The 24,086-nt window shown below is 45.9% G+C and overlaps 4 protein-coding genes across 6 annotated transcripts in view; 2 read left to right on the top strand and 2 right to left on the bottom strand.

Moving 5' to 3' along the window:
* Positions 1–6,841, bottom strand: part of LOC126568053 (cyclic AMP response element-binding protein A) — a 394,830-nt gene extending 387,989 nt beyond the window's left edge. For all 3 annotated transcript variants that reach the window (XM_050224461.1, XM_050224460.1, XM_050224462.1), the window contains exon 1: positions 6,763–6,841. In XM_050224461.1, the coding sequence (XP_050080418.1) occupies positions 6,763–6,816 (54 nt within the window). In that variant the 5' untranslated portion in view covers positions 6,817–6,841. The remainder of the gene's footprint in view (positions 1–6,762) is intronic.
* Positions 1–24,086, top strand: part of LOC126568633 (coiled-coil-helix-coiled-coil-helix domain-containing protein 7) — a 492,112-nt gene that overhangs the window by 363,665 nt on the left and 104,361 nt on the right. The gene's annotated exons all lie outside the window — the stretch shown is intronic.
* Positions 11,195–22,479, bottom strand: LOC126568653 (phosphatidylinositol 4-phosphate 3-kinase C2 domain-containing subunit beta). Its single transcript, XM_050225167.1, has 10 exons — positions 22,028–22,479; positions 21,114–21,958; positions 18,821–19,339; positions 18,555–18,743; positions 15,744–18,438; positions 15,279–15,671; positions 14,998–15,198; positions 11,767–11,963; positions 11,449–11,693; positions 11,195–11,380 (listed from the first exon to the last, which is right to left on the bottom strand). The coding sequence occupies exons 1-10, from the start codon at positions 22,471–22,473 to the stop codon at positions 11,201–11,203; spliced, it is 5,910 nt and encodes a 1,969-aa protein (XP_050081124.1). The 5' UTR covers positions 22,474–22,479; the 3' UTR covers positions 11,195–11,200.
* Positions 12,791–14,705, top strand: LOC126568040 (cell surface glycoprotein 1-like). Its single transcript, XM_050224441.1, has 3 exons — positions 12,791–12,878; positions 12,954–13,068; positions 13,147–14,705. Exons 1-3 carry the CDS (start codon positions 12,792–12,794, stop codon positions 14,703–14,705), a joined length of 1,761 nt encoding a protein of 586 aa, XP_050080398.1. The 5' UTR covers position 12,791.

Below are 24,086 nucleotides of genomic sequence, written 5' to 3'. Positions count from 1 at the left end.
GAGAAGCATTTCCTTTTTGCCGGTGCCCCGGAGGAGACTTCACGAACAAGGGGAGTATGCTCGCGATCGCGATCGTTTGTTCGGGGGCCTGCTGTCTGTGTATGATGATGCACTCACCCGTTGCCATGGCAGCATAGTCGCACGCGATCATCACGATATCCAGCCCACATGTGCGCGCACAGTCACACACACACACGCGCATACGCGCTCACATGCCGGCCTCCCGCGGACTTCTTATCTTTCACTCTCTCTTTCTTGCTTCCGATTGCTTTTTCTGCCTTCGTCTTTTGACACCCTCATTCTTTGACCAGTGCTTCCCTCTATGCAGCGCATAGGGTCCAGGTTAGCGCTGGAAGACTGGATCTTGGCATGTGGTCCAAGTCGCGATGATGCGATCGTCTAATAGACCAGCATGTGTTGGTGTAGGGTCTGTGGTTTTATCGTATGTGTGTATATGCTCCTCCGCCCATTCGAGCGTGACGCGACGGAAGAAAAAGAAACGATTCACCGACGGGCCTGCGCTATTACTTCCCCGGTACTGCTGCTGCTGCTGCTGACCGGTGGACCAACAAGAATGTGCCCATCATCGCATCTATCTTCACGTTTATTTATCTACTAATGCTAGACCATTTCTAACGGTGCTTTCTTTCACTCGTCTCTCTCAATCAGAACTCGGTCCGTGGGCTTGCCCCGCCTCCACTTATCTCAACACCCTCTCCTCATCCTTCACCACCAGAGCGTAGTGCGCGGGGAGTCAACTCGATTGTTGGCTTCCGCAATCAAAACGCTACACTCGACGCGAATCAGACACTTGACTTGACTTCTCGGCTTAACGTGCCAACATTGTTTGCCGTCTCCCATGGTCATGGTCTATTAGTTAGACACGAACTACACGCGAATGTAAAGAAGAATTGTGCCTGTGAGTCACCGGAATGCATCTCAAAGCTACACAGCCTCTTTTGCATCTTGAAAAATTACGAAGTCAACATTGTTGCTCTGGTCTGGGGGGTACGTTCTCCAGAACTTTTAATGCAAAACCCTACAGCAGCAGCCTAACCTTCAAACAGGAAGTAATGCTTAATCGTTTACAGCGCTTATCAGGTGCGCTAGCTTCATGGAGGATGTACTCCATTACTTTTCCAGCCGTTTCATGGCTCCCTGAGAAAGAGATGGAGAGTGTTCGGTTGTAAAAATTGAACCTAAATTGGTTTTCTGACCATTTGGCGCGTTTCGCAAAGTGATTAACTTCCGCCCAATGCGGGTACTAGCCTCCCCCTGACAACCGGCACTTGCTCAGCGTCCGAGAGGTGTTATCTCAATCCGTAAGTACCGAGCTGAGCTGTGTGCGAGCAGACTCATTTTAAACGGAGGGGGGGGGGGGGGTTGAAGGTCTCAAACGTCAAATTTACAAAGACCTTCAAGCAGCAAATCTCGCACCGTACCGCCCACGGACTACTGACTAAATCTCACCCAACTTCCCAACATCCGCTGATAAATGTCGTGCCAGATGCTACCGCTCTGGATGAGAGATGTAGATCTGATTACGTTTGCTTTCGGCTTGCAGGGATATAAACAAGCACAAAACAAGTGCAGATGGATTTCCCGGCAGCGACACAAGGGTCGCGTATTAGGCGACACGCCCAACCGGCTGATCGGACGATTATCGCCCACAAAACCTACGCAAGACGTAGAAATACCTCCCCGAGCAAGGAACTCGTTTCCAATCTCTCGAACGTCAAGGTCGCCATCATTCACGAGCCTCTTTTTTGGCACTTTCCCTTTTTTTTCGCCTCGCTGTGCTCACCACCCGGTGTATGTCCTCGCCGCCGCGTTCCAGAACAATCTCACCGATCGCAGCTCTTGGTCGGCGAGCCAAGCGAGCAGGGCGGCTGTGTATTGCGCTGTTACACTATACTCCAACACGAAGCACTCGATTAGCGAATAATTGATTACAGCGCCAGCACGAATCCCAGACCCGAAAATCTCGTAATACCCACCTGCGATAAGCACCCGCAAAACCGGCTGTACCCGGGAACCGAGATTGTCGAAAAGGGAGCAGGCATGGGCAGGGAAAATCCAGAGCGCCACCCAGGTACAGAACAGTACAGTGCAGTAAGTCCGGTACGATTCGAGGTTGATGTGGTATTGGTGGCGGTTGGCTTATCTCGAAAACACCGGCTGGCCGCACACACCAAATTGGCCCTCATAAAACAGTTGATTTCGAAAAGCGAAAAAAAAGCAGACCTCTCCACCAATGGCTCTTGCGGCGATACAGTCACTGGTCCATCCATCTGATGCACGTCTAATGTTTCGTCTCAATAGGCGTAAAGCGTTCGTATTTGTATCGGTTCAAGCCAAGCGTTCGTGTGATGCAGTTACGATCCGGGAGTCAGCAGGCACTATGGAGCAATTTCCCAAAGCCCTCTCGAGCAGCTTGATTAGCAACACGTGGCCACAGCACTAGCCCTTTGCTGAACCCGCAGCTTGGTTGGTACGGGCCTCTTTCACTTGCATTCTCCATTTCAACGTGAGTGAGAGCGAGCGGGACCTAATTGTCCGCCCTTCATTATCGGAGCCCAGGTGGTCACCCGGGGGTATTAAATGGCGAATGCAACAATATCTCACTCGATCGTCGTTATCAAACCGCTTACATAAAAAACCCCTGCTTCTGCAGAGCTTGTTGTTGGTCAACAGCCGAAGTCTACACCTCTACGAACCTTCTACCCTGGTGGAGTGTTTGGAGAGGGTAAGTTGCATCCGGTCGGAAGCTTTTCTCAAGAATTCACCGACCATGTTCACGCGTGATCTTGCGTCACGATTACCTTACGTTCCTTCTTCTCACCGCGAAAGGGATTCCCAGAACCATCCCAGACGACAGACACCAGCAGCAGCTTGAAGCAATGCGCGTAGTAAACAACAACACTGTTAGTACCCACGATCGAAACGGCGCGATCACATGCTCGCATCAACGCATCAGTCTGTGGTGATACAGTTCGGGGGAATTCTCTCGCACCCTCCCAGTGCACCATTGTGACACGGATGAACAAGGGAGGACTCCGGCACAATGACGAGCAATGTCCATTTAGTCGGGAAACAATTCTTATCAGCGGTGGGTTCCACAAGTGGGTTTCATTCGGTAAACACACTCTCCCAACTCTCGTGTTCTCGTGCTGTTATGTCGTCTGCTTCTTTCAATAGTTTTTGCTATAAACAGACATTTGTGTGCGGATTTAATAAATGATGTGCACCATAAATCTAGGTCATGGTTCGGTTAATTATGCTCCCTAAATTCGCACCAGATAAACAGTGTCATCCATCTCTTGCGTCTGGAGATACCACCAGGGAAGTTGCAGCAACACCCCAGCACTAAAGTTTGGCTTTGTGTTTTTAATGTTCGAAGAGGGGTTTTCCCCGGTGTACCCCGTAAAGTCCCACAATCGATGACGCATTTCAATCAAAGAGCGACGATTTTTTCTAGCACGGAGGGAATCTCTGGAGCAGCTCTTATCAACCCTGTTATGCTTCCCCGGATGTGGATACACCTACACGTCCATCCCATGTAGGGACTCTGCTTGTTTTCGTGCGCGTTTCGGCTACCGCTACCCTCAAAACAAAACCATCCTATTTTCCTAATCCGGGCTTTATAGTTCGATGGGGTATTTGGAACTGTACACCACACTCCTAAAAACCCCTGCCTTTCGCGAAAGGTCTATCCGTATCGGTGTGCGTAATGTATTTTATAATCATTCCGCTTCCGATTAACTCAACAAGTGCCTGCGGGACGCATGATAAGATTGTCCCTATACTGGTGGCAAGGGTTTATCAAGGGGGGTGGGGGTTGATGCACAAGGAAAGGGAGAAGCTTGAGCTTGCATAAGCCCACAAAAGCGATGGAAAGGCGTTCCATAATTATCGGCGCAATGGTGATTGAGATTACACGCATTCGGCGTCACGTATCGATCATAAATTGATAATACAAATAGTTTCATTGAAGAGCATTTTTATATTATTTTTATAGAAAATCTCTTTAGTAGAAGTGGGTTTGCAAATAAAAGAGAGAATGAAACGCTCTCCTTGTCTCGATCAGTGACACCAAATCAACATCATCACCATTGTGTCGATCGATTTACTGCGCAACAATCATAACAATCATCGCATAGATCACTCTCGATCTGGTGGAGATAGGCAAACAAAAAAAAAAATACATAAAGTCGAGTGAAAGGCAATTGTGGCCACCCGGGATTGGAATGTGTTACGGAGGTACGGTGGGCCACACCTTTTCCAGCACACACACACACACTTATACCCAGACGCCAACAGATCGATCGGAAGGCGTCGGAATGTCGATATAAGATGTCCAATGTCATGGAACGAAGGTTTGAGACATTAAAGCCTTTGGAGAGGAATTTGTTTCTCAAAAATATTAGAATTCCTCAGTATACTAGAACGTGGTCATCGTGGTTAAGTTTCAACAAAATTGGAGACTTATTCTGGTTCATCATACAATAGAGAATTATTTTAGACAGCTTGTTTCGTCAAGAAACATTGAGAAATCCTGAAAGTACCTGAACGATGACCCTAATTTTCCAGTGCTTTAGGCAGGTCAAAAACATTGGATACTAATTCTGGATCAAAATACTGCAGAGATCCAGAAATTATTCGCTCCAATAACAAAGCACTTAGCCGAGAAGTTGTAACGCCACATTTGGGTATTAAATGGTCAGCCCGAACGGGGAAAATGTTCTACTTTGTTTGACAGTAATTTCGGGGCTATTTTATTGCAGCGGACACAAAGCGTACCTTAGCGCACAGCTTAATCGAATGAGGTGATGAAGGTGGAAAACTCATAAAAAAACATGCGTCGAACATTTCGTGTTCGCCCTGCAACACATCGGAACTCGTGCCGTATAAAGACATTGGATGGAAAATGATGGGAGTATTTCGGTGGTGCTGATTGCTTTTGGCTGTTTTGTTGTGTACGGGAGGCTCCTCCGCCCCAGGTGGGTCCAGGGGGTTGTCGCGGCTCGGCGACGGGTGAAGTGTCATGATTTCTATTGTTGTTACCTCACACTCACACACGTGCTGGTGGCTGTTTTACTATCAGCCGCTTTGCAGCAATGGATTACCAGCCATTTCGTGTGGATCCTCTTCCATAATAACAACAACAACAAAAAAAAGCCTCCGCTAACCCTCACCTCTAACGGAAAAACTAGTAACCCCGCTCACGCACCCTTCCCATCAGGTAGTCTTTCCCTTGTTGCCTTCAATTCCCAAAAGTCAAACCACCACTGCAAGCAAGTGCAATCAGTAACGGTTGGTTGGGCACATGGAATTGGCCATCACGTTCGGGGAGCAGGGGTAACGATGAGGCGGGGTACAAATAAGCGTAGCCTTTACTTGCACCACAACCAACTGGCCAGATTAAGTGAATACTCCGCCCTAACGCCGAGTGAAAAACCAAATGGGTGACCTGGGCTGGGAAAAGTGCGACGGCGCTGATGTCGCGCTTGTTGTTGCCTAATCGATTTATATCTCACCCACCACCCCCCCCCCCCCCCCCCAACTATCCCATGTACTGGAGGAATGAGAGAGGGGTGCGTGTGAATGAGTGAGTATCTGTCAATAAATGATCAGCAAGAAGTCGAGCCCACGGCGTTCTTCTTCCAGGACGAAGGCTTCTTTTCCCTGGGGAAGGAAAAATGTTGCAGCAAGAAAGGACAACTTCTTCGCTTGTGACCACTCCAAAACAATGAACTTCCCCAAGGAACAGGTGATAGAGGAGAAGGGAGGATATAAGATTTTTACTTTCACTTCATCAGTGCGGAACGCACCGAAAGGAGAGACCAAGAGAAAAAAAGGCCGAACAAGAGAAAGGAAGTGAAATAATAAACAAAAACACAACGCCCGACGCAACGCCAGAAATTGATTAGTTTCGATCGAAAGTCCCAAATCAATCTCCGCTTCTGGGCCCCCTTACTACCTATACCAACCGCCCAAGACGCCCGGCCATTGTACGGAGGACGGAAGTGTACAGTCTGTCGTGTATGTGACCCAATTCCAGGGAGCAGTCGGAGGTCGAAGGCTATGGGTAGACGGGTATGCAGCATAAATCGAACAACACATGTGTTCTCACTTCCAAGTGAGCAGCCGACAGTTTACGATCGTATCTGGATCCGTATCTTGGCATTGCGGATACGCGACCTCCTCCACCAAAACGATTTGTTCTTCTCTGGCTTGCAGCAGAGCACATGTTTCAATTACTTTACCAGCGCGCACAACCAGCACCACGCGTGTTCTAATCTCAATACCCGTATACCGCCGTACCTCTTTCCAACGCCCTTCCATATATACGGGGAGCCCTGCCGGGTGATAGAAAGTTTGGTTTGGGTTCACGAAAATGTGACGCGAGTAGTTGCGGTTCACAACAACGGACTCTCAACGGTCGCGCTATTAATAGTGATGTTTTATGCGCGGAGTTCTGGTACTGTTCCGCCTGTAGTCGCCCACGGATAAATTCTTGCACCTCCCTCGTCGGATGCTGCGGCGGCAGCATTAGTCAATGGTGTTGGAGCACACCCATCACAGGAAATGCATTCACAGAGAGCATATCCCAGAGTGTGTGTCTGGGAATTCTCTTTGAACTATCTTTTGAAGAATAACCCCAACATCCCACCCAGGTCACTAGAACCAAGCAACTTCAAAGCGTCCACAACATCTGTTTTTGCAATTGTGTTTTTTTTTTGCAACCATGCTTCTACTTACCGCATCGAGATCAGTGTCCCAAATATCCTTCAGGTCCCCGTCGTCGAAATCCATCGCGTTTAAGTAATCCAGCTTGACGGCCGTTGTTGGGTACACACTGGTGCACCCGCAAGTAGCAAAAAAGAGATACAATCACAACACACCCTACGCTCCTCCGGACGGAGGCTCTACTACTCTCCTACTACCGTGTTCGGCAAAACGACGCTTCCGCTTTACTACCCTTTTTTCCCTTAAGTTGCGCGGGGTTTCTTTCTTGTTTCTTAGCTTTCCTTTTCGCGCGAGATGCTACGAAAGGACACACACAGCACTACAACAATCTGATCCTGAGCTACATCAGCATCAGCAGCACCAATTCATCAATTCACTGTCACTGACTGGGTCGCGTACTTTAGTACACATTCCAACAATGCTTGGAGCACCACATCACTTGCAAACCGACACACTCACACACAAAAACACACAACCCTAAGGCGCACAGCACTTTCTGGTTGTAAAACACCACCAACTTTTCTTCACACCCAAAACAAACAAAAAAATCACACTTCCGACAGGGTAGTTCCGGCGGACTTCTTGATACCTATTATTTTGTGCGATTGATAACACTATGCGCGATCTTGCGGATATATTCTTTTTCGATTTTCCAAAGATGTTGTTCTGTGCTAATGAATTCCGTAACTCCAAATCGGCGGCGTTGTTGCGTGGATCTCTTAGATCCGGAGGTGCAGGTTTTCCTGATGCTCTAATTAGCTCTAATTATGTTGGGCTTGTTTTTTCTACGTTCCACGCACACTACACTTTGCAGGTTCTGCTGAGCCGGGCTCAGTGACGGTCAGCTCTCTTGGTGATAGTGAAAACTGGTCTTGCACGCTATTCGGGGCTCACTTCATCAACATTTTTTCGCTCGCATCGATCACCACTTCCAAACGCACTGGACCACGCCGGTCTGAACGTAGAATTCCTTGCTGTGCTGTGCGGAAGTATTCGTGACTCTACCCCGATGCGCACGCTCTACGGACGAAAACCACTTGTTGATACGGATTTCCGAATGGCAGGGATCTTCCCTCGAGTGTCTAGGAATAGTTGCTTTCTGCCGATGGCGGTTAAACACCCCTCGAGAATGTATTCGAAAGAGGACGGAACAGAAGCAGGGACCGAACAAAACACAAATTTCACTATGCCCGCCCAATGCGTTAACACGATTATATGTTGCCAGTTATCAGCATAAGTGCGACTACTTCATCACATACGGGACTGCTCCTCTATGTAGCTCCGTCCGCTGCTCCAGAAGGGAAGTTGATTATCTCGTACGCAATGATTAGCTTTCTAAACTTCAAACTTACGGTACGAAGCGCCACCAGTATGTCGCTGAAGCTGGGCGTTTTGGAGTCTGGAGCTGTTTGCCGGCGTTAGCATCGCTTCCATATGTGCGTTATGTGCGTAACTTGGCGACAGTTTTGCTTGTGGAAAATTCGCTTCTTGTAGTTCTGTGTTGCAGCGGTTTTCGCGAATGTTTTGCTGTTATTTTAACCAATTACAACTTGCTTTTTACATCTCCCGGAACGACCGGTAACTCACTAGTTGATTGTACAACCGAAACTAACTTCTCCAAAACCAACTTTAGCTTTTACACATTTAAACTACCCCACAACACGTACACTAGTACAGTTCACACAATACCCGTTCTTCACCGGGAAACCACAGGACAAACCGTTTCGGTCGGCTTCGGCCTTATGCAGCGAACGTTTTTTACCACGCGTATGGTTTGCTCGTTGGTCCAAGCGCTTACTTGCTGCTCTCGCTATTTTCACCCTGTGAACCTTCTCTTTGGGGCAGGCAGTTAGCTAGCTTTACGTTGTGGCGATTGCAGTGTATAGCAGAAGTAAGAAAAATTTCCACCAAAACGCGGTTTACAACACAGGGGCCGGAAAAAAATGCGCCGCGTTATGTGCGTCCGCTCGGTAACGTTGCTTTCGCTGAAGTAAATGTTCATTTTCCTCATAATTTAATCCACACGCATCGGGCTAGCTTGGGTCCAGGGTTGGGCAACCGCACCGGCAATTATTGTCCGTCGTCGCTCTTGCTAGCTTCACTGGGACGTTGGTTATGAATACTTGTTCACGCATAGCATTGCCCTGGAAAACTAAAAATCACAAGAAAATATATTTATGATAGTAAAAAATATTTTTGCATTAATGTTACTGAGTCACCCGGAGAACTAATTTATGATGCTGTAGTTTCTTTACCTACTTAACATCAAAACTTCAATATTTTTTGATATAACCGGTAAAAAGTTAATCTATCTCGCATTTATATTTGACTATAAGTTCTTCAAATTATTTTAATGTTCGAAAGCTCTTTACTCTCGACCCACTGCATAAGTTCAGTTTCCCTGCCGTAATGAACCACAACCTTATATCTCGCTCTTTTCTGCGTTAGACATACGACTTTACGTTTGCCCTTCTTTTCTAAACAATTTTTGAATAAGAATTTTTGAATGATTTTCAACCGATTTTTGATAAGTATTTTAATAGTAATTTAAATTTTCGGTGTAGAGTTATCTTTCCATGACAACCTTTTCATAAAAATGGTTACAATCAGCAAATGTTTAAGTTAACATTTATGTACAACGGTGAGTGAAGCTTGGATGAACACTCTCAAGTTGAACCGGGTTTGACATAGCTGTGAGCTTTGATCTTTTTAGTCCATTTTGCAGGGTTACTACAGTATGGTGCTTTTATGTGTTTTAATACCCTTTTTCTGATTTCGAATGTTTAAAATAAGTAGAATTTATATCAAACAGCATTTGCACTTATATTCCAAAAATTATTTTTGAATTATTTAAATTCGTTTTAATAGGGGAAATCATTTAAGAGGTTATTTTTTCTACTGGCACGGTTTCATCACATGATGCACATGTAATAAAGTGAGATAATTTGAAAATTATATTACTTGTATTAAGTCATAAATAAAAAAAGCTTCAAAAACAAGGCTAAATTTTGGCTAGATCATTTCCTTTGAGGTATTATAACCTTATTTTTAAATTGCATGAGGTATGAACATTTAAAGCACCCAAAAATTACCTCGTATCATATTTGTGTTACAACATTTAACGCTTTTTTGATTGTTTTTATTTTTATCCTTCATTACTTTAAGTCGCTAACGTGTCTGGACTAAAGTTAAACAACTCATTTCGCTTAACAGTCATGAATAATTTCTAGCACTTAAGGTGCACTACAACAGAAAATAAGAGGATTTACGGCCATTAAATTTGTTAGTTATTAATATTTTACTTTTTGCATAAACTCACCTGGGTATCGGTCTTGTTAAGCGATAGTGGCAAACCGATCCGATAGCTTCGAACCATGCTATCACCACATTACAAGAAGTGCTCCTGTCATTACACGGTACGTTTCGGTAGATTCGTTTGTATTCGTTTTTTTGTGCTCGCACAATCAGATGCGTTACGACGATCATCAAGATACGATACGGCACAAATATTCACCTGAACGATGTTTGTAAACCTGATAAGCACATCCGCTCGTATCGGGCACATACATACTTCGTTTCTTTCGCACCGCATAGCTTCCGAGGGCCAATCATCGCGTGCTTCGCATGCATGTGCAAAGACTTGCAAACTTTTTTACCTGAAGGGCGCCATTTCATTCCGTACCGGTGAAATGTTTTTGATTTAGTATAGATATATTTTCTTTTCAATTTTCTTCTTCCGATTCGATCAACATCAGGTCACACACACACACAAACTCTGGTATGTACATGTCACTCCCTGTGTCACTCGATGTGCAGTATACAATAATAAATAAAATATCCTCTTGTTAACACAACACGTAGGGGGTAGCTACGAAAGCACAAAAAGCAACTATACCAATGCACATCATAATCTTATCCTTTTTTCCCGGCAGCTTGATCTGTGTATAGCGTGTGTCTTATAGGTTCTAAGTTCCTTATGGAAGCAAAAAGTGAAAAAAAGATACATGCAAAATATAGACAATTCCTGCAAAAACTCCTATTGCTTTTAACTAGAGTGTTCCGTTGGCAAGCATAAACCTAGCGATTAGTTCCTGAAATTAATTCTCTTCTTAAGGTATGAAATGATTGCAATGATGTTATCTGTATCTATGTGTTGTTTAAGCAGCTATCAAGTAACAGGAATATAATTAGAGTGCATATCAACAATCACGCTCACACATTCAATTTCACAACCCTGTTTTAGATTATAATCTTTCTCTCTCTCTCTCTCTCCCCCTCTCTCTATCTTTCTCTCTCTCTCGCTTTCTCTTCCCTGGCTTTTGAGTATACTGTGACAAACTAGCAGAAACGGGGTTTTAAAAATAAGACCACTTAGAGTAAAGAAATGCACAGCAACAGGAATAATATGAGAAAGGGTAATAAACAAAAAAACTGTAACCCGATTCCCGGCTTAGACGCGCGACAGGTAACCGAGCTGATACCACTGTACCGTTTCGCGCCGTAAATCTATTTCGGCAAGCGGTAGCTCAACGCCACCGAGGAATGCATTCTCTTGCAGCGAGTCGTGCGACCAGATCGTCACCTGCAGCACCTTCTTCTGGATAAACTCGAGCGGGAGTCGATATTCCAACTGGAACGAAAAAGGAATCAAATAAGCATTCCATACAAGTTTGTTCTTAGATAGAAAACAACACTCACCGTTTCCATAAAGCTAGGATTGCAGTTCTTTCGCACCACTTTGGTTTTGCGCTTGGTCGCTTTCGAGCTGTCCGGCTTGAGGTACACCTTTACGTACGTGTTCGGTGGCTGACCACCGGGCGTGTTTGGCAGCGAGAGCACATGGTGAATCATCACGATCAGCGTGTCCCGGTGGTATTGCATTGAAATCTTTATCTTACCACCAACCTGCGGTGGTTGACCATCTTCCATTGCTGCCGGTATACCTACGGCGAGAAGCGATTTTTTTTAGGAAGACATCGTTAAATTTACCAAGAAGAGTGAGATAGGCTAAATTACCTTTAACTTTGGCCGAATTTATGTCAGCTTCCTGTTGGTCGCGCAACAGTGGATGGAAGAAGGTGTAAACTAGATCGGAATGTGCAATTTCATCTGCCGAGTTAAACAACGAAATGAGAAACTGGCGTATCTCTGGAAGACGACGTTCGGCGACCACTTTCACGTTCGAGCGACCGACATGGATGCCGGAGGGCAGACTGCAAGAAAACAGAAGAGCAAGGATTGATAGCGGGAATTAGAACATTTGTAACGGTGAGCACGGTGAATGTCATCGTGCCTGAGGTACTTATTATCAAAGCGCCGCCAAAGTCAGCAGAACACTTGCCAATTAAGATAACGAAAATTGCTACAACATTAAGCTTTGCTGTAGTTTAATACCTGGTATTGTGTAAGTTCCAGCTTTTTCCTCATCCTTCACAATCATGTAGCATTAGTTGTTCTAATGTCTAGTTAAGCCCTTCATATGCTGATAAAACTAATATGAGAGGTATGCTGGTAGTTTGCTTTATCAATCTTCTATTGATAATCTTTGTGAGTTGTGTTTGTAGTGTTCCCCAAATTGTTGTGATCCGGAATATAAACTTATCCTCTACGGGCAGAACGATTGGCCCCATCGGAATAACTCTTCGCAATTTGTGGTCATCCCCCAGGGCTCTATTTCCTCAAACACCTTCTCAACCATTTTTATATCGACCATTGTCGTGGTCGTCCTCGTTGGTTATTTCATTGAAACAATTCTATGATAAGATATCGGCGGCAAGCGATCGACCAAACCGCCAAACCAACGTACCTTCCCCAATGCACGACAATGTGTGTAGGGGGGGTGACATTGGTTGCTTTCATTCTTCCACGATACCATTATCTATGAGAAGACCAGTCCGCAAAGTTACCGACGAACTTGGATTGATAATCAGTCGTAAAGTGTCATCACAATCGGAAGGTTCTACGGATATTTGTTAACACTTGAGTTGGTGAACAGTCGCGTGTAATTTCTGCAACGGTACTCACACAAATTCTCTCGCAAGATGGGGTTGAAGTTGAAATGGTTTCGACGAAGGATTACCTTCGATGGGATGCCTCCAGCACCGGAACGGGATATTCGCCGGAAAGAGGTGTAACTTGGACGAATTCCCGTCGCAATTCGGCTCTAACTTTGTGTCTTGCATACTCTATCTCAACCAAAACAGGCAACGGCAGGAACTGTCATCGGTGTCTATCGACAGAGCGCACACTTCGAGGATTACATTGAACCCGTGCGTTCGTCTTACTGGGAGCCTCCACCACAAGCAATCGCTCGCACTAGTAAGTACATTTTGCAAGAACCTTATTATACACCAAACTGCCAACGTCTACAAATTCCACCCTCGGTTACAATTTCAGCAATTCGCTCAAACGGCAACCTACCAACCACGTCTACAAACAGTCCTTCCTCTAACTCCTACTCCTCCGCGTCTTCCTCCACGCTAAGGGCCCGAGTGTCAGCACAACGTGCCACACGGTCAACGGCGCCCGTCGTACCTACCGGCATCTCTTCCGTTAGCAGACCCGTTTCCATGAGCAATGTCGTCATTGAAGCCGATAGCCTTGATAAGATAGTACGTCCTCCAGTCGAACGATTGCAGCTTAATGCCGCTGACTACGACACACCACCCGAGCCGAACTATGCTGCACCGAAACCACCCGCCAGAAAGGGGGTTTCCAAGGCGAAATCTTTAGGGAACTTAGCGAACGAGGAAGTTACGAACAATGCGAGCAAACATTTCGGTGAAGAGCTCCACGAACTACGATCACCCCAATCGGTGGAAGTTTTAAGTGATCCTGCTCCACGAGTTGCTGCAACGGCATCTTCGCCTCCATCATCGCCTATTCATGTAGTGCCGATTGCACCGATTCCAAGAACGATCTCTAGTAACTCTTTGCCCCTACGCGAAACTGCTCCAAGTCCTGTCAAACGGGAAGTTAGCACCGAACCGGATTACATCGTTCCACTAGCGGCCGAAGAGCAGCAGATAGACGAACCGATCTATGATTCTTTCGATGCTATCTTCGAACGTGTGAAGATGCGCAAACCTGTTAGTCCTGGCTCAGAGCTTGATAACATTTCGACGCGACCTGAGACATCATCACCTCAACTACCCCACCGAGAGCCAGTTATATTGAAGACGACTGAAGATGATACGATATTCGAGAGGGTGAACATTTCCAGCTCTCCTGCTCCTGATTCACAACCATCTACTAGAACCCGTACGCCTTCTCCGTCACCTTTACCTTCACCTTCTCCATCACCTTCCCCTTCACCGTCACCATTACCATCGCCTTTACCAAAGCAGAAACCAATGCTAAAAGTAATAAGCATATCAAATCTACCAACATCTCCTCCCCAACCGAAATCAATCCTTAAAAAACGTGCTCCACCACCGCCACAAACACCTGTGGAGGCCACATCGAGTATGGTCGAATTCCCGAACGAAATGGTTTCGACAATACCTACACCTCCACCAAGGTCCATACGAGCTACCACCGGACAAGATACTCCCGTTACACCTTCAGAGCGTAAGATAGTGGAATTCCCCATAACAGACAACCAACGACCTCCTATTACAGTGTCGAACGGGAAAGATTCCGATTCCGATACGGATGATGATTTCAACTGGGACTTTGTTCAAAAGCATCGTTCCAGTATTAATCAAACAGTAGCCGCACAAACGCGAATCGATCCGGAAGTACTACGCAATGCTCCGGCTTCACTGCGAACACAAGCAGTAGAACCTCCACGCAACCTTCCCGAACCAATTGCCCAACCAAGGACACTTCGTGGCATGCGAAATCAACGAGCGCATGGACAGTTGGAAAACATTGGCTGGAATGATCCACCGGCTCAAATTCCACCACCAAGAGCACGTGCCAGTGACTCAAACGCGTCGGAAACGTCTGCCTAGACATACTTAGTGCTAACTGAAACCAGAATGATGAATAAATATTTTGAAACTTATCTTCGATTGAAAGAGTGTTTTAGGAAAGTGGAATAATTGGCGATTTGAGAATGTAAACAAAATACTGATTCATAGCGCGTGAGTCATGCGGGTTTTTGGCCCAAAAAACTAAACTCTCTCTCTTTATCAAATTATCAGTAGCAAATGTTATGATATCACGTCAAAGGTATGCATCGCTAGCTAAATGCTGATACTGTATCAAACCAAAACAAAACCGTAACTAATCCCTCACACTTACCTATGCAATTTGGCTAGCGGGAAATGCACGCAGAGCTTCTGATGGAACTCGCAAAATTCCTTGTACGAGCGAAACAGATAGGCTGCATCCGGCTGATGTTGTCGTTCCACCCGCAGAATGTATGTGTAATACTTTTCCTGATCGTATCGTTTCTGAAACCCGTGTACGTAAACCGTCTTGAGACGGCCATCCTGTGCCATTCTGTAATCACATCAAGGAAACGTCAGAATAATTTGGAATTTCTAGCACAAAAGTAAGAGCAGGAAAAGCCTCCAACTTACGTATAAACACGAGGAATAAAGCTCAACAATTCTCCATCGCCCGTTTCGGCCGAAAACTTCATCTGGGCGATGTTGTGCAGGAAGAAATTGAACTGCGTAAACCACGATTTGAGCGATATGTGTATCATTTTCGCAAACGTAGCCGCTGCTTCCGGATTTGATTGTCCGGGAAGTAATGCGTTTCGGACGTAGTTGACCGCCTCTACCGTAACTCCCGGAATTCCTGACGTTGTCATCAACGCAAACATATGCAGCAGTAGATCACTGTGTCGCCGAACGATGTTAAAAGCGGTACAGCACAGATCCACGAACTGATGGAACTTTGCCGAGGGCCGATCGCCACCGTTTATCACATACGCCATATCGGACGTTAGTACGAATGGAGTTCGATCACTAGAATAAAAAAAAAAGAATTTTAAATAATAACAAAATTTGGCACAGAAGAATCGAATCTTCCTTCCTCACCGTTTAAAATTGCCAAACATCTGCGCATCACCGAGGAACTTGCCGAAATCGATGTGAAACAGATGGCCGGACGTTTTGAGCATAATGTTATCGTTATGCCTATCACAAATGCCGAGAATGTACGTTGCGACGGAGTAGCCGGCACACGAACGGGTAAAGTTATCGACCGCTCGCTGATATTCGAGCTGACTCGGGTTTTGCTTCGCAAGCCATTCCGCAATCGATTTATCCTTAAACGACCCAGTAACACCCCATTCGACCTGTATCTTGCGCAGCGTTTCCGAATCGGAGACCAGCTCTATCATACCACGCTTGTACGCAGTCGGCACGCAGTTGAACGTGACCATCTTTAGATCGAGCCCTTCCCGTAACCACATCTTGTCCATAATGCGCACCATCTGTATTGTTAGCGAGTCTTGCTGTAGATCATCTCCTGCTTTAAATATGGCCGGTACAATCACCTTATCCGGTCCGGCGAAATTTATCTTTAGCGGGAGTGTATTGGAATTGAAGTAATTGCAACTGCGAACGACTACTCCAGTCACTTCGGCCCCGGGTTCGAGCGGGAGAACGGTTGGACTGTCGATAAGCATCTGATTGACCGACTCTAGGCCTTGCTTTAGAACCTGCAGACGATGTGAGTCTTTCGCCAGCTTTACGCTCTGTGCTACCTCACCCAATCGCTTACACATAATGTTCTGCGAGAGGAACCTTCCAGTTAGTTTTTCTCCACAAATCGCCAACAGAGCTCGCAGCATAAGCTGATTGCGTCTGTGATAGCGCGCCTGGTTCATAAGCACTTCATCACAAGCTGTCTCCTGGGCATCGATCATGTTCTGGGGAGCTTCTCCAGGAAGGCTGTGCAGCAGCAACCAGTACAGATGATGTGCAATCCTTGGCGATTCGAGCGATTTCCTCAGAAGCAACATGGCCAGCGGAGATCCTTCGTACGTGTCGTGTTTCAGAGCCTGCAGCAACTGTGGCAAGTAGTCCACGAACTCGTCATTCGCCATTGCTGAGATCCATTCCACGGCTTGACGACGAACTTCCAAATCGGGATAGCGAGGCAATAGCAGTTCAAGTGCCTGAACGGGACTTAATACTGTCCAGGATTTTATGAGCGCGTGAAGATCAGCCAGACATGCATAATCCCAGCTGTGCGCTGCGTGCAATATCTTCGGCAGCGCGTGCGGGAATCGATGAAGATAGTGACGCTTTTCCCAAAGAACTTCACGCTTTTCCAGCTTATCTGGCGAATAACCCTGTTCAGCTGTATCTATAAGCTCCTGCTGCAGGTTGCGATCCAGACTGCCGAAGTCTAGCTGAACTACCGGAGGTAAGTTTCGTATCGGTTCCGGAAACACAACTGCTCCACCGTAGCTGGGAATTTCAATCCCAAGAATCGGATAGCTGCCTCCTATCGGGTACGTGCCTTTCGATGGTGCTGGTCCGAAGAATTTGTCCGTTGTTGGTGGCCACATCGGTAGTAGATACGAGCCTTGGACCATTTTACGCTCAAAGTCGAAGAACTGCAAAGAACTCCATCCAAGTTCAACTTTTGTCATGCGTCCTTCGGGACCGGAAGAATCACCAACCCCCCCTGCTGCATTCCCTGCGTTTGCCGACGTTCCTCCATCACTTCCACCACCATCAACCGGTTCGCGAATACACCCATACAGCACCAACACTAGACGAGCCTCGCGAGGTAACGTACACACCGGATTGCGGAACATTATCCACGAATTAAACGTAAGTCGCGGATATATGCCGGAAAGCTCATTCGAACACTGCACCACGTACGGTTCACTAATGTATCTTGCTCCGTGATAGATCTGCACACCAAGATTGTACTCATCGTGCCGCCAGTGCATCGGTGGCCGATGCAGACAGGACACGTTCACCATTACAGCTTGCGAGATGTTACAGATCGAGATCGGATTCACATTGTACTCCGGCACATTCACGCTAAAGTTAACCCGGAACGCTTGCGCGTAGATCTCCAGCAGACTCTGAATGGCGTGCCGTACCTCGTTACACCGGTAGCGAATCTGTTCCGGGATGGTACGCGGTCTTAGCTTCACTTCCGCATAATCCCCACTTTCGGACACGATCGCCAAACTACCATTGTTGTAAGTCTGCTCTTCCATCACACTATCCCGATAGCTGTAAACGGTTTGTCCATGATCACAGCAAGTCCTCAAATCCTCAATCGATTTTGCAATCTCCAGCGTATCCAGTGGCCCTAGCAGATTACAGATCGCTTTAACCGCCTGTATCACACCGGAACAGCTGAGGATCGTCCGTCCAGAGGGACCATCATCCGCCGATGACTGTAGTTTATCAATTTCCGCTTCGAGCGTTTCTAGCAGTATCATAAGATCATCGTAGCCGATCGCATTGGCCGTTTCTTTGGGCAGTAGATGCTCCAACCGCATCTCCGCTTCGTTCGTATCGTCCTGTGCCGTGCGGGCGATCACTTTCATCGTGCGTGCCGTTTTCGGTATAAATCCTAGCTGTACGTCGTGTTCGAGTTTGATGCTGTCGTGGACACACTGTAACTGGTTGAGGCGTGACCGGACGCACAGGATTTCTTGGATGCCGATCGCTTTCAGCGCGTAATCGCTTACCGTGTTGCGGATTTGGCCCTCAAGCGCACAGTACACCTGGGCAATCACATGTTCCACCGTTGTCGTAACTGGAATCAAGGGACGTAGCAATGGAATTAAAAAAAATCATATTAAATGCAAGCGTGACAATTTGGGGACACTTTTTTAAGTTTTAATTCTACTAAACGCTTCCAGCTATACTCACTATCACAGGTAAATGGTATCGGTGGTCCATAGCCATCAATTTGCCCCTTCGTTTGATCACCACCAGCAAAGCAATCGAGTGCCGGATGTACCAACAGCTTGATGCTCGTTCCCTCCACGTAACGGCTTTCGAACTCGGCCGCAACGATATGTCCCACGTTTGTCGTATGATCATCGCTTCGATATTGCGCTGCAATAGAGAGTTATGAACCATGTATAGAAAACATACTTTTCATTCGCTACGATGAAAATCACGCTTAACCAAACCTCTTAGCTGCTTCACCATATTGTAGAACGCAATCAATTCCTTATCGTAGCTCTTCGCTATTACCACATTCTCGTAAAGCTTGTAGGGTGTAGTGCGCCGTTCGACGCCACTTGCCGGAGCCAGCTTCCGTTGCATGATTTCATAGTTTGATTGGTCGTCCGGCTGACCAGCAGGGACACCGCGGAGCATCGTGTGGCAGTAGCCGCCGGCTGAATTGCGTGGTGGCAATGGTGGAGGTTCGCCATCTTCGAGGCCCACTGGGGATGAAGTGGATGCTTCTACTGGTGCCGTAACCCAACCGTACGAACAACTTCCGGACAGTGAACCACTTGGCGTGCCGGCTGGAATAACACCAATGGCGCCGTACAGCGAAGCTGGTGGTGATAGAGGTGTGGCTGTTTTGTCCGAAAGTGATCGATTCACGACAGCTTCGTACACCGGATCGGAATACTGCGTCCCACCGGTGTAGATGTAATCAAACGGATCGTAATCTTCATAGTACGTTGAGGCCGTGTCATCTGTCGAGGAGAAGCAAATAAGAAAACCGTTAACAGAAAGCGAAAACCAATGAAAGCGGGATAACCGCTCCAACCTCCAGACTTTCTACCAATCTTCGAAGCACAGAACGATCTTCGCACACGCAATATTTTCAGCATTTTACTACACGCTGTCGGATTAGCGACCAGCAACACTTGTGTGCTTAAACAGTTCAATCACAACGAGGAAAAACATGTACGACTTGCGAGCATGGTTACTGAAGAGGGAAGAGAATACTAGCTTTATTACACGATTTGGGGGTTTGTTGCTGTTGTTCTACGGCTTTCCTTACACCAATAATGACCGACCGTTCGGTTCCTTTCCTTTGTGATTTTAGTTCTCCTACCTAAAACCTACACACTATCCTGTACCACCTGGTTGGGGCGACAGCGACGCTATCAAACCATTCAAGTACTAGCAAAAGTACGACGAAGCTTCGGCTTCGACGGTTCCTCTATTATTACGTCAACTCTCCTCGCGTAACGCTTCTTTTGTTCCCTAAACCCTACGTCAATTTGAAAGTACGCGAAACATTACCGCTTCTTACTGCAACTTTTACGACCGCTTCTCTCCAGTTTCGTTTCGTATAAAAGGCACACATTTTCTAAGGACATACTTCTTGAGGCGGGAACAAGATCTACCCTATTAACAAATGGTTTTTGCTAGGTTTTGGTGAGAAAAAGGCACCCACTATGGGACGGTAGTTCAGTAAACGTGTGACAACAAATGCGCGAGAGCGTAAAACCTAGCCCATGCAAGCTGATAAGATTGAGACTAAGATAAAGACGATGCAAGCATCGTTTTATGCAAAAAAAAAAGAAAAAAAAACACAAGTGCTAGGGTATGTTCTACTCGTATGTGTCACTTTAAATCACTTTTACTATGCAAGAAAAATACAAACATGATAAAATAACAGTATTGCTCTTTCAACTAATCGAAAGAAAATCACTTAACACATACACACATTTTGAATCCATTCATAAAAAAAACCAATAGAAACACTCCTAAACCAAACCAAAAGGCGCTTTTCTTCACACACAAGTGTTTGTGTAATTAAATCGCTCCCTCTCTCTCACTTTTCTTTATCTGCACTTTAGGAAGGGGAAAAATATAAACAAGAATTAAGCAGTTCGGAAGCCGGTACTAATCAGCTTGCAAAAAAAAAAACTGAATCGCTTGTGTGTATCGTCCCACGTCCCCGCTTTGTTGTGCTTGAAGAGCTATTCTAAACGATAATTATAATGTGTGGTGCGGAGGTGTAAGCACATGCCGTCCATCAACAGAAACATAGACCTACGGCACGGACAAGTTTGTTGTGTCGCGCTAGAGTCTAGTACTGTGCGAATTGTTAAGCGTACCAAGTTGAATGTGATTGACGATACTGTTTGTGTACTATTTCGTGTTCTAAGTAGAACACTGAGACACTTAAAAAAAAAAAATTGAAATTTCTTTTTCAAATCGTGGAAGTCTAAGCTAGTAGTAATAATGATTGCGAATACTTTGCGTACCGTTGTGCAGTTCTGAGGCTCTTTTCAATCAGGAAAATTATTCAAAAACTAACATTTAACATTCTTAAAATCAACATTTCATCTTCAGAAGCATGAATTGAGCAATTAATTGTCACAACAATGGCAGTGTGTGCGTGTGTATGTGTGCGCTAATACTAATTACTTATTGTCTCTTCCTTTGACTCATCGTTGCTGTGTCCTATCTCTCTTCCCTCTCCATATAACCGTTTTTAGTGTGCGATTTTACCTTTATCATCATCCGCACTGCTACCACTGGATGATCGATTCCCACACAGCAGCGGATCGAACGCTTCCAACACGGACACCCGTGGATTGTCTTCAAATCCTAGATCGATCAGATCGATACCCTTGGCACCTAAACGTTGCTGTGATGCTGCGGTTGGATCACTTTTTGGCCGCAGCACAACACCACTGGTTGATGGTGTCGGTTCCCTTGCCGGGGATGACTGACGCTTGAGAGCATTCGCGATGACGCTTTGTGGTTGGGAGTACGAGCGTCCCGTTGTGGCTAGTTTGGGTACGTGCACCAGAGCCGTTTCCGGATTAGTAATGGATGGTGTTGCCGTACCATTCATTCCGGCAGTTTGCAACGAAGGATACAGTGGTGTGCCGGGTGTGCCACCGTACTGGACCGGTGCAACAGGTGGTGCCGCTTGAGGTAGTGACGTCGCTGGGCCATAATTAGCCACCGGAACCGTGCCGTACGTGGGCATTCCAGGGTACAGGGAAGGAGCTGGAACACCTGGTCCTGGGTAAACTGGTGGTGCGACCATTGCTGCAGGTCCTCCGGCCGTTGCGACGGCATACAACGGTGGACTATTGTACAGCCGGTGAAGTTCCTCCGGTGTGAGAGGTTTCGGTTTCGAGGCTTGACTATTGTACGGTACCAGCTGCATCGAAGTGGCATTGTACGGTCCCTGGAGCTGCTGTGGAACAGTTTGCTGTGGCATTACGGCAGGTTGATATGGTGCATGCTGGAACCCATAACTTGCAGCAGACATACTAAGACTGCGCTGTGTTTTAAAGCCTTGCTCTGTGTACTGACCAGCGGCGGAAGGTTGGGTTTGCAGACTAAAAAGGAACAAACACGAAAATTTAAACAATTTTGAGGAAAAGTAAAAGACTTCCTCACTTACTTACCGATGCATCTGTTCGACCAGCTCCTTCAGACTGTTTCGTGCTTCTTCCTTCGGATCTGGTGGTTTCGGAACGGCTTGGAATGATATTAAATCTGCCTCATCCTGTCCATTACTGCCCGACACCGGCCCCTGTATGCCCGGATTGCGACAATCACTGTGCCGTCGTACCGGGCCCGACGCTGTACCGGGCGGTGGTTCCAAGCTGCTGCCGGACGTTGCCGTTGGAACTTTGCCAGTACCGCAAGCGACACGACGCTGCAGATACGCCCGATACTCTTCAAGCGTTTGCGAGACGGCTTTCGGATTGCTGGCCAGCTCCGGTGTCATTTGGCGCTGTTTCGCCCGTATCTTCTCCAGCTCGAGCGTTTCAAGGCTAAGCGCCTTTGCACGTTCTATATCCGCCAGGTACTTCTTTTCCACTTCCAGGTCATGTGAATTCGTTGCCATGTTGAGAGTTGGTCTGTTTTGTGTATATTAGTGTGTCAATGGTAATGGTGATGAATGTTTGCTTCTGCGTGTAGTAGGATGTGGGGTGTATCACACTCTCTTTAGGGGTCTAGACGATAAGGAAAAAGGTAGCAAAAACAGTGATAAACATTACAAATAGTTTGTATCTAATCAACGGAAATACAACAAAAAAGAAGAAAATTTTACGAACAAAAACACAGCTGCGATATTTCGCAAACGGAACTATTAGTTTTCAGTTCAATGAGCAGTTTCGCATGTTTATTTTTCAATAACATTTGCTGCAATGGAGCTATCACCTTGAATCGTTTGAAACTGACTAGAAAAACTTTTTTCAATCATATACCTGATTTTTGTATTTTTAAAATATACTTTAGACTTTCAATTTATACCCCTATTTTCTATAACTAGACTTATTTTGGTGATTTTAATTTATTTTTCACACATCATTACGATATAAAAACAAATTACTTTTCACATTAACTTAAAAAAAAAATAGGGGTTCTATAAAAATGGAAAATGTCTACTTGTTATAGAAGTAAGGGTGTATTTTTGGACATTGAAACAAAGGTTCAATCATTTTTACCGCAAACATACGCTGATTTGGCGTTTTTTTCGAAACGTTTTATCTTGTGGCTTTGTTATTTTTATGTTGCTTCACCCAGCTTATCGGTTTCGTTCGTTGCTGATTCCTAGGAAAAAAAGAATCAAATGCGGGGCAACAAGTGTGCACAATTCTTAACAGGCACGTAATGCATTCTTTACCGGAAGGAAATTCCTCGCTCACGCTCGCTCGCTGATTGTAAACAAACGTTCGCGCAAAAAGTCATTCATGCTCGGACAGATATAGCTAAACATTGATGCCATTGAAGAGCGAAAAAAAGGGCGAGTGGGGTTGAATCGGGGTTGAGAATGTCCTTCTCCCCGCAATTCCTACTCACTCCATTTCACACCTCGAATGTACTGTTTTTATCTCTCTTTCGCACTGCTCTTGCTGATCGTCGATAATCATAACAATCTCAGGGAGGGATGATGATGATGGACGGAGAACAAACATCATTCGTTCCGATTCAACGACAATCCAAGTAGGCTGCTGCGCTTGCAACGGTACGGAAAAGAGCACAAGGAAGGGACTTTGGATGCAGGCTGCAAATTAAAATGCACCAATTACAAAACAGACAACAAATGCGGCCTTCGACCGGAAGAGGTCAGACACGATCGTTTAGTGCGTGGTTTGGGGTTGAGGGAAAAGAAGTTCGTCTTTTTTGCATTCCTTCTTCCCCTTCTGTGCCCGTCTTTAGTATGCGTTTCTTCGGAGCGCAAAGTAGGCGCTGGCCGAATTTTATATGAATTGGCAGCCGGTACAAATAAGGGTGATTTCGATGAGCAAACACATAACTCAAAACAGAGAAAAGTTTAATAATTCACATAAATAAAAAAGGAGTAAAATGCTAATACGATTTTCGATTCAAAAATCTACAAATATCAGCCTTTTTCCTTCCGTTTGGCTGCCGGAAGATGCTTCGGGGTGGTAAGGCACATTTTTTTCCTTTTGCATCTTCACTCTTCTTATTTCGATTCGCACACACACCGAA

The sequence above is a fragment of the Anopheles maculipalpis genome, chromosome 2RL (assembly GCF_943734695.1).
Source record: "Anopheles maculipalpis chromosome 2RL, idAnoMacuDA_375_x, whole genome shotgun sequence".
In the NCBI taxonomy this organism is placed as follows: Eukaryota; Metazoa; Arthropoda; class Insecta; order Diptera; family Culicidae; genus Anopheles; species Anopheles maculipalpis.
The sequence above is the reverse complement of the archived record's forward strand: the minus strand, read 5'-3'. Positions and strand labels throughout refer to the sequence as shown.

Excerpts from the sequence above, each read along its gene's own strand:
- LOC126568653 (XM_050225167.1), bottom strand. The coding sequence starts at position 22,473 with ATGGCAACGAATTCACATGACCTGGAAGTGGAAAAGAAGTACCTGGCG. Across the intron at positions 11,964-14,997 it reads CCGCTAGCCAAATTGCATAG|TCTGCCCTCCGGCATCCATG; the intron begins GTAAGTGTGAGG and ends GTTTTCTTGCAG. Across the intron at positions 11,694-11,766 it reads AAATTCGGCCAAAGTTAAAG|GTATACCGGCAGCAATGGAA; the intron begins GTAATTTAGCCT and ends TTCTCGCCGTAG.
- LOC126568040 (XM_050224441.1), top strand. The coding sequence starts at position 12,792 with ATGGGGTTGAAGTTGAAATGGTTTCGACGAAGGATTACCTTCGATGGG. Across the intron at positions 12,879-12,953 it reads GGGATATTCGCCGGAAAGAG|GCAACGGCAGGAACTGTCAT; the intron begins GTGTAACTTGGA and ends CAACCAAAACAG. Across the intron at positions 13,069-13,146 it reads ACAAGCAATCGCTCGCACTA|CAATTCGCTCAAACGGCAAC; the intron begins GTAAGTACATTT and ends TTACAATTTCAG.